Here is a 10,942-nt window from a genome sequence, read left to right on the forward strand (position 1 = left end):
AGTGTGTGTCACCTCAGTGCAGCCTGCAGTATATAGTGTAGTCTGGCGTCTACGCACATGGAAAAACATCACACGCTTTTCATATCGGGAGCACCGCATGACGAAGTCCGACAGCTGCAAATAGGGAGTACCGGAGGCCAGCGTCAGAATCTCCATAGCCTATTAAGGACAGCTGGGCTGAGACCATGCCAGCCACTGAGAACTAGCTGGACACTGCCAGAGTTAGAATGCATAGAATAGGCATGCAAAACATTTTAATAATACCATTTTATTTATATTGCAATTTACATTTGAAGCTGATCTCAAAGTGCTAGGCCAGTGGTTTTCAAATGTCAATAGCTGATTCACAATCTCAAGGCACACCTGCATTACACTACAGATGTGGTAGACAAGCTCCCGATGCATCAACATGTTGTGAGATTGTAGTATGGCTAATTGCACTATTGGTCTTTCTGTGTGTGTGTGTGTGTGTGAGAGAGAATAAACTAATTTTTCATGTAGAACATTTGCTGAAAGATGAAAAAAACCCTGTTATGCAATTGCCTCAGCGGCAGCAGTGAGCTGTCCCTGGTTCGATCCCAGATCTGCCCAGACCACAATTCTCCACTCTCTCCTGCCACCAGCAAATAATAAACAGATTAAAAATGCCCAAAAGAATAACAATAAGAATAAGAATTTAGACTTTATTCCCTCATATAAATGTGAGGTTTAGGCTATTGCAAGACACAATTAAATGTATTTAATGGGGGCTTTTATGATTCTACTCAGTGATTAGCCTCGGTCCCATGCAGCCTTACTCATCTGCGAAAATAAAAGCCTGGTCACAATATAAGGCAGGGAGTGCATAGGCGGAAATGTTGGGACGGAACATCCGTCAGATGAATTTCCCCCGGATACAATCGTTTTTTTGACCAATCAAAACACATCACGGAGAATATAAACAGATTTGTGAAAGCGTCAACGTCATTTCCTTGAGCGTTTTTTTTTTTCTTTTTACAAATTTCAAATTTCTGCACTCTACGGCGTATATTGTTCCCAGCGTGCTCGGTGATGGGCTTTGAGTATTAACTCAATGTCTGCCAACGACCTAATTGACCTCTTTTTTAGCAACTCCCACAGCGCCAACGACGTCTTTATCGTCTTTTTCAAACGGGTTTAACATTGAAAAAAAAAAAAAAAAAAAAAATGTATAGAGACTGGCGCTTAGGGACTTTTTGGCACTTCTTAAAAGCGATGGATGAGTTAAAAAGGGATATTTCACTTTAAAAAAACTATTTTATCAACTACTTATGTGAACACCCCAGACAGTTTTTAAGTTGCTTGATTCAGAAAATTATATATTTGATATTAATTTCAACTGCCCCCGCCGTCTTCCTATTATTACCCTCCTATTATTACCCTCCTATTCCTATTATTACCCATTATCATTTCAAACTCCATTTTAACCACGATAGATTCATAAAAAAACTGTTAACTGTCATTTACTGTTTTCATTTATTTTTAATAATTCATTTGCTTTTGGAAATGAACCTCCTCCAGCAGGAGGCCGGAGGAGAGAAAAAAAAACACGGCCCCCTCACGTATTAGGACAATATCAGTCAAAAAGGAGTGTTTTTGATTAATCTAGCATGGTTAAAATGGAGTTTGAATTTATAATGGGTTTGTATAGGAAGCAGGGCAGCTAAAATAAATATAAAATATCTAAATACTGAATCAAGCAACGTAAAAACTGTCTGGGGGTGTTCACATAAGCCTGAGATGACTAAAACTAAGACTAAATGTACTGACAATTTCGTCAACAAATAAAAACTAGACTAAAATGTTAGGAAGCGACTAGTGGACAAGAGATCCACTATAAGTCATTTTAGAATTGGTTGCATGCTGAAAATAGCCAATAAACAAGCTCACAATTGTGAGCTTGTAGATCGGCTATTTTCAGCATGCAAATAGCCGGTGACTATAAAACTAAATGAAAACTATTCAAGAGACTATGACTAAAACTAAAATCAAAATGTGCTGCCAAAAACAACACTGGTCCCTTTCTATGTATGGGAGCTCTAGGAGGATGTGTAGATAGAAGGGCCAGTGTGTAGCAGTGTGCCAGGCCCACGGCTGAGTGACGCTGTGTTGACATCTCCTTACTAAGACATTTCTCCCCCTTCGCCCAAGCACGTGCTTCGCACATCTTCCACTGCGACTGGCTCTAAAGTTACACAGACACACCCCTCGCAGTGCTGTCCAGTGCGTCAGCAGCAAGTCTCTCACTGACACCCTGCCGGACACCCATCCATCCACTGCTCTCCCACTGCAATTTTTTGTTTATTTTCTGGGAATTCTACACCCCTTGCACGGCAGTGGTAAAATTGCTAGAGAGCAGTGGATGGGTGTCCGTGAGAGACTCGCTGACGCACTGGACCAGGGCTACCTACCCACGGCAGTATAAACCTTCCCTGCAGTGTTGATTTCGTCGACTAAAACAAAGACGAAAAATGTTCGTCGACTACCTTTTTTCACTGACGAAAACTAAGCTATGATGACTAAAACTAAAACTAAATGTATTGACAATTTCGTCAAAAGATAAAAACTAGACTAAGTCTAAAATGTTAGGAAGGGACTAGTGGACAAGAGATCCAGTGCAAGTAATTTTGAACTTGGTTGCATGCTGAAAATAGCAGATCTACAAGCTCAAAACGCTGCGACAAATAGAAAAGAAAAATGACTACTGTGCTAGTCACATAGAAACTGAAGCCTGGGTTGTATTTGTAGCTGATGCTACGCTTGTGCCACTGACCCACTGTCCCCCCTGACACACACACCTCAACTCAACGTGACATTACCGCGAGCCAGACAGTTGAATGCTGATGTGACGTAACACACACAGACACATGACCCTTCTGAAAGAGACGGGTCATGTGTGTTTCCATTCACCGGGAGCTCGGTGCCAGAGCTCATGTATCACACAGCTGCCTGAAGTGGGCATGGGGTCTCCCTTGCACACACACAGCTAATAATACCACTTCCCATTGCCAGTATAGCATGCACGTGAGCACTTGGACACACACACACACACACACACACACACACACACACACACACCTCTCTCCCACTGTTCTTGTCTCTATCAAATAAAGTAAAACAATGTAACAATTTTTCTCTTGTAGTTTTTTTTTCTTCCTTCTTCTATGCAAATAAGCCCTTCCTTATTGTATTAAGAATTACTGTGGAAGCTTTTGGTTTCCCCGACTCTTCCACTTTCTAACATTTGTTCCCTAGTATGTCGATGCGCTTTGGCATGGGGGGTGTCAGATCAACATATGGAATGAATTCTGTACTGGCCATATATGGAGCTTGTCTTGAGTTTACAGGGTTTGATGAGGGCCCAGGTAGGGTCTGTTGAGCACTCTAGTCCACTTGCCAGAACGTGAACCCGGCATGTGGGGTACTCCAAGGTTTTATGTTAGAAATGTTGAGAATGGGTCACGAGCATGTAGAAAATGCCGGATGCTAACTTGCATATGTTGAGCAATTTTCATAATTAATAATAACCTATACATTTCATCATGCTTTAAGTAGCACATGTGACGTGTCAAACTAGGGGGTTTTCATGATGCTGAATCCATTCCAAGCATTAGTTTTGCATAAAAAATATATGGTGGCGTGACGTGTCACGAGGCGTGGTTGGGGGTCCGCACTGATGATTTGCTTCATGTGCAACATTGTTTTCTCACTCAAACAGTAAACAAACCAACATACACAAGTTTGTACATACAGGGTATGTGACAATTGAATGACTTTTAACGCCTAGAACACTAAACACGGGTGAATTTCACCCGTACGATTATATTTTTTAGTAATTTTCATAATATTGCTGATGTCTGAGGTGGGCGAGTCTTTTGATGCTCAGTGACATCATAGGAGGTAGTTTTGTTTCCCTGCCCACATCCCTGTTTTTTTCCCCACTGGACCATTCTCACATGTCTTAGGAGTGGGTGGACCAAAGGACAAGTTCCCAACTTTTTTTATTTTTTTAATATTAAAAAAAGAATATGCACGTTTTTCACCTATTCTCCCCCCCATGACAGGCTCCCCAATTAAATCTATTTTTAGTTTTTTTGTGAAAAGATAAGATAAGAAATATCTTTTATGGAATATTTTACTGGGTAATATATACCCATGTTTAGTGATGGTGATAGGGTTAAAATAAATAAATATTAAATAAGAAAGAGGCAATCATTGTGAAAATAGCCGACCTACAAGCTCACAACGCCAATACTGTAAATGCCTACAATTCCAAATGCTTTTTTTTCAGGGGGGAGGGGGTAGTCTGCTTTGCACTAGCACCGTACAAGTTCATTCACACATTACTGTACCACCCCGGGCACTCTTCCCACAGCCATTCTTAACCCTGTGTCCCATAGTATTTCTATCCACTGTACCCCACGTGGTCCATTCTCGTACCATGTGGCACATTCTGCCAGCCACTATACTTAGCGACGCGTTGCCACATTGTGACGCACACGAGACCACATTCATACAATACGCACAGGCGGTACAGGAAATTACTAATAGCCCACTCACGTGAGCAGACATTAACCGCGCGAAGATTCAGTGAAAATACCAGATCTACAGGCTCACAGGAGAGAATTAGAATGATTCGAGCTTAAAGAGGATTTTATTGTGTATTATAGCCGTCTTAATTTTACGAACGAATGCTTATCATCTCCACCAGGCCGAAGGCATGGGGAGAGAGTATGTTTTGCACTCCGTCCGTTAGTGTGTGTCCGTCCGTCCATTACCAGCTAATCTCCAGCACCCTTGGCCCGATCCATGCCAATCCATTTTCACACAAACTCCCTAGATACCAACAATGAACCTCTGCCGCAAATTTTCCTGAACGGCCTGTTAGTGCCACCAGGAGGCCGACTTTTGTAAACCACATTTTTTGCTATTATTATTATTTGTCAAAGAATCCCGCAAATTGATTCGTTACACAGTATCTCTATTGTCATGTGCTCAAGACGGATCTGTCCGATATTTCATATTCTATCCTAATTGGCTAACATTGGCTTTCAAAGTTTGCAGGGCTGTGACATCTTTCTCGCTGAGGAATATATCCCACCCTTTTTCACATTGGCCTGTTATAGCGCCACCAACAGGTGGATTTTTGCAAAACACATTTTTGGAACAAAATGCCTCAAATCATCCAATTGCCATCAAAGGCATAAGAACAAATGGCACCCTTTTCACATTGGCCTATTATAGCGCCACCAGGAGGCCACAACCTGACCTGGCCCGGTGGAGACCTGTGTTCCCCGAGGGGCACTTTTTTTAGTTCTACCCATGTGCTCAAGTGCAGAACTTTGCAGTCGAAATGTGTAAAATGAAACTCAAGTTTTACGTTTCTGAACGTTTTTGGCTGGGGACCCCCGGACATGCTTTGGCCATGTCTCATGACCACCGCCCTGCCCCCCTCCCCACCCCAAATACAAACTGACTGCAAAAGTAACCTTAATATTAGAGAAAATATATCATAAATTAATACTGAAACCAGAACAAACTAGAAAAAGTGCCCTTCTGGGCACAGGTCTCCACCAGGAGGATAGGACTGTGTGAGATGTTTGGCAAAATGTTTAGGAGTAATATAAACATGTTTTTGTTTTTTGCAACAATTTTCTTTCATTTTGTTGAGGAAATGCAGAGCCAGATCATTCAGAGCATCTCTCAGGATATAATTCTGGATGAGCAGGACATGTGCAGCATTTTGAACGAAACGGGCCAAAACTTTGGAAGGCAATCTTAGCCAATCAGTGTAGAATCTGAGAAATCCAACAGACTCGTCTTGATCACATGACTACAAAGATCATGTGTTTTGCAGAAATCGGTCTCATGGTGGCGCTATAACCGGCAGATGTGGAGGGATGCAGGGACAATGTTTTTCCATGGCCTCTAGGGAGTGCGCATACATAAGTTGTATACAGATCGATGCAGTTATAGCTAAAACCAGGAATTGGCCTGTTATAGCGCCACCGTGAGGCTGATTTGGGGGGAACAGTGGATCAGGACACATGTTTGGGTCACGGCCTCATTATCATGGGTCATAACTCACAAGTAAATATTACTTAATTTTTGGTTTCGTACATAGTACATACATTCTGTTTTTTCTAATTATTATTATTTCCAAAAATCTAATGAGTAAAAACAAAGAATCCAGAAAATTCCATAAATTTGACGATGCGACACATGAAGGTGTCCTTGCTCATTGGAAGTGGCGGTGGTATAAGGAAAATAATATAATAAAAAACATAACTTTAAATAAACAAGCAAATTCAATGATGTCATGTGTAATGATCAATTCATTAAAATTACAATACCATCTTTTAAAAATCCATTATTTATGCCCTTCACAATATCTACATGTTATTTTTCATAGAACTTTCCTAAGCAGATGTCTAATATATCGATGCAAATATATATCATTCCTGTGCTAAAAGTTTGATTGATTTCATTCGATTCCCATGGGGGAAATTCATTACAAAACAGAGGGCTTATATTAAAAACTGCAACAACAGCATGCAAGCTAGAATGAGTCAGTGAACAGGTCTCTGGATACATCATAGGCCTCACTCTCTTCATCAGCCAAGTGTCCGACAGACCCGTTCAGATTGATTTCTCCACCTGGTGTGTTCTCACGGCCACCCGTCTTATTATTACAGACACGGTTGCCTATCTCTGTCTTTGATGGCGTTGTAGTCATCATGTCTATATAGTTTACTTGTTGCCCTCTCAGCGTGTCCGCATCGTCACATAATCCCCTGTCATGCACAGTCTCGTCGCAGACACATGCAAGGTTTGGTCCCGTTTTCTCAGCCGGTCCTTTCTGGGCTATGACGACACGGTGCTTGGACCTCTGATCCAGCCTCCGAAAGCTGCTCTTGGAGTGCTTTGACTTGCAGCTGCGTTTCATAGGATTGACACCGAACGGCAGGCTTTGTTCGGCACAGTTAGTTTGGTGCAGATGAGCTCTCAAACTGTTCAACCTACGAATGGTCGTAGCAGTTCGCAGTGGCGTGCACACGTGTGAACTGTAGGAATCCACTCTGTCAGGTTGAGAATTCAATAAACCTGACGCACGGTTCACATGTGTGGGAACAAATAACCCTGCATGAGCAGCTCTCTTCACTAGAGGAGTAGACTGGGAGGGTGGGATAAAGTCCAGACAGTGGAAATGATCACAATCCTCCATAGCCGTTTTGGCATCATTATTCTGACCCTGTGTGTCTGCTATGTAGGAACGGTCACGTTGCATTTCCTGCGTGCGAGCTAGCGAGTCCTCATCCAAGGCGGCCGTTTTGTTGTGACTTATCTGCGTGTACAAGATCGTTGGCTGCAGGAGATGAGCTTCTCCGATGTGCGAGTCTGCGTTTCTTTGAGTTCTGGGCGTCGGCGTGAGCGAGCTGTTGAAAAGGTCTGCCGAGCAGTCGTACGCGCCGTCCTGATCACGTGAGCTGACCGGCGACAACTCTTCCTCCTCTCCACTGAAAGATGCAGACGGACTCTCCCCTTCCTTCAGAGACTCATTCTTATTCCCACCGAGATGTCTGTACGACGTCTTGGGCGAAGGATTTGGCACGAGGTCAACGCCATGGCTTCTTCCGTCCACTGGATTGGTGATTTCCAGTAATGGGTGAGTGCTCGTCAACAGAGTGTTACTTTGACAAACCGAGGCAACGGCTTGCGAGTGTCCAGGTAATGGCGTGCCAAGAGCGGCGACTCCCAGACAACGAGAAACCACATTTGGCCGGTCGGTTTGACAGAATCCATCGTGTACGTCTTCGTCATCCTCCTCGCATAAGAACAGCCCCAGACTCTCAGAGAAAATGTCCTCCCAGGCCCCTGAATCCGACAAAGCCGTGTTAATGGCTTGTTGTTCCTTCGCTTGCTGCTGCTGCTCTCCATCATCAGAACCCTCCCTCGTCTCGAAGCCGAGTGGTACGGTCCCGCTGGTTGCGGGCTGGGAGGGACTGAGCCAAGCGTGCAGGGCGGGGGTGTTTTCATCTACCTCGCGGATAGAGGAAGAGGCCGGAGGAGAGGCTCTGCACGAGGATCTACTCCAATAGGCTGACGGGGAGGGTGATGACGACGGCACTCTTGAAGGATCCGTGTCTTGGTGTTTAGCCTGGCTGAGGCCTCTAAGGCTGCAGGCTGCAGCGTGCAGCGCTCTGGGGTTGTAGTGTGTCTGGTGGTCTGGAGGAGGACACTCACCTGAACCTGCCGGAGTACCGCAGCCTTCCTCCTCCTGCTCCGCCGACGACGTGATCAGGCCCAGGGACTGTTGCCAGGGCGGGGTAGGACCGTCTAGTGATCTATAGGGGGACATTTAATTATACAATGGTATAGCAAGGACAAGGATCTGCAAATTAAAAAGAAACGAAACATACAAATACATTCAAAATTTCAATTAGTTAATATAAAAACATGTTGATCATTAAAACCCTATATAAGTACTTAGTGGACCATGCGGTTCCATATGGCTCTATACTTCAATGGTCTATAAAGTTCAAAGGTCAATGTTTTCCCTCTACAGTACATCAAATATCTTTGCCACACACACACACACACACACACACACACACACAAGGGTTCATGTGGTTAAAATAAAACACCATTTTAAAGAGGACAATAAATGTACCTTCGCCTTGATGTGGAAAGCAAACCCGAGGCAGGGAGTGTTGTGTTATTGAAGCTGCTGGATGGTGAATGCTGGCAGGGGACCGGCGGTAGAGCTGTTGCCGAGGGCCTGGAAGTTACAAAGGGTCCGGTTGAGCCGAGAGGACTACGCTCCGTACTAGCCCTTTGAAGAAGAAGGGCCTGGTAGTAACTGACCACAGTGTAGCCTCCCTGCCCTGTACCTCTAGGGACAATTATCTGGTTGGCAATGAACTGGGCAGTCTCTCTGGCGGAGGAGGAATCACGCAGGCTAGGCCTTCCAAACAATGGACCGTTTTCTGCAGCCGTTACCTACAGGGGGGGAAAGATCAGATCCTGACATGGATGCATGGGAAGAGATGATGCACACCTACTCTCACCTATGGTCATAAAGTGTGGGTTAGGATGACGGAAAGAATAAGGTCGCGGATACAAGTTTTCTTCGACGGGTGGCTGGATCTTCCTTAGAGATTTTACTACACAGTAAAATCCCCTGCGTTAATCTCAGGGTATACAAATGGATGCAAATGGACCCTAGGGTCCACTGCTGGATGGTTCACTAAGAGTTAGGGGACTGTAAGGGTTTATTTTCGTTCCCAACTATTAATAATCCCCTGGAACCCCAGCATCAAAGTTGAGAACCGCTGCTATAGCTCAGTGGTTCCAAAACCAGCTATTTTCAGCAAGTGTAAAAACAGCCATTACGACGGCATTTTAGTCGACCAGATCAACTGTAGATTTAGTCGACTAAAATATTATGATATTTACTCGACTAAAACTAGACGAACACTAAAACATTGAGGTGACTAAATGTGACTAAAACTAAATGAAAAACTATTCAAGAGACTATGACTAAAACTAAAATCTAATTTTGCTGCCAAAAACACTGCTGAAAAGTTTGGAAATCCTTGGTATTGCTGATCAGCGTATCAGAGCATATGCACTGTAGAATGCACCATAGTCCCATCACCTCACCAGGATACCATTCGTCGTACCTTTATTCCAAAGATGAAATGTCTGCCGATGAAACAGTCCTCAACAGCCTTGAACAACAGAGCAGATCTGACTGGTGATTCAAGTTCAACCGACTTGTCCGAGTCTTCAACCAAACTATACATGAGAAATGGAGACAAACGGGAAACATTTTCACATAACAGGCAGTGTTGTTTTTGTCGACTAATACTATGGCGAAAAATGTTCGTTGACTACCTTTTTTTCCACTGAAAACTACATGGAAACGAAATGAAAACTAAGCTACGATGACTAAAACTAAATATGTTGGCAATTTCAGATAAAAAACTAGAGTAAAATGTTAGGAAGGGACTAGTGGACAAGTGATCCAGTATAAGTAGACAAGTCATTTTTCACTTGGTTGCATGCTGCAAATAGCAGATCTACAAGCGCTGCAACGCGTTGTAGCTTGTAGATCTGCTATTTTCAGCAAGTGTAAAATCAGCCATTATGACGGCATCAAGGCCCGCCAAAACACACTTTAGTCGACTATATACATGTAGATTATGTTCTCTTTTTTTCCCTTCCATTGCCCCCCATTCCCCCCCAATCTTCACATAATAGAACTAGAGCATGCCTGAAATAAATGTCAGAGCTGAAATTGACATAAAATATGACGTAAATATGAAATAAATGCTTAAACATGTAGCTAGGTGTAATGTTAGAGTCCACAGAAGTGAACCTTTCAAGCCCGTTTTCTCAACTCGCATAATTCTATAAGCCATATCTCCAAAACTGGAGGGTCAAACAACAAACAACCTGTGTCAATTTGAAGCTATGATTCCCTGCTTTCATACGACATGAAAAAAAATGGAAAGAACAATAAATCCAATGACTTAGTTTAGGTCACATACGGTACAAGAAATAGGGGCGATCCGAGCACTCAAAAGAGTGTTTTAAAAAATAAAAAAAATAAAAAGAGAGAGGAGTGTGGATATAAAATCAGGGTACTTTAGTCAAGTTTAATGCATTTTAAACTTTAATAAAGTACCCTGATTCTGTGTGGCCTCTTTTTTAGATCACCGCTCTGTCTTATTTCAGACACCAGTTCAAACTTCTCTCACACATCCATTGCTACGTACGTTCCAGTTCCCATTCAGTCTCTTACCTCTGCAGACCACTGGCATGAATGCCAAAGAGTGCATTCAGACAGCCTCCAAACACAGTCATTCCCAATATGCGCCTGTCCCGAGCCACCGTCATTGACAGACGATACCTGTAGTCA

General features: G+C 43.3%; 1 protein-coding gene across 1 annotated transcript; it reads right to left on the reverse strand.

Moving 5' to 3' along the window:
- Nucleotides 1-8: 8 nt before the first annotated feature.
- On the reverse strand, nucleotides 9-10,936 carry ddias (DNA damage-induced apoptosis suppressor; the record flags this gene model as incomplete). Its single annotated transcript, XM_080770077.1, has 5 exons — nucleotides 10,826-10,936; nucleotides 9,702-9,816; nucleotides 8,690-9,018; nucleotides 7,300-8,363; nucleotides 9-49 (listed from the first exon to the last, which is right to left on the reverse strand). The coding sequence occupies exons 1-5, from the start codon at nucleotides 10,918-10,920 to the stop codon at nucleotides 9-11; spliced, it is 1,644 nt and encodes a 547-aa protein (XP_080626203.1). The 5' UTR covers nucleotides 10,921-10,936.
- Nucleotides 10,937-10,942: the final 6 nt, after the last annotated feature.

The sequence above is a fragment of the Protomyctophum bolini genome, assembly GCF_963924005.1.
Source record: "Protomyctophum bolini genome assembly, chromosome: 1".
In the NCBI taxonomy this organism is placed as follows: Eukaryota; Metazoa; Chordata; class Actinopteri; order Myctophiformes; family Myctophidae; genus Protomyctophum; species Protomyctophum bolini.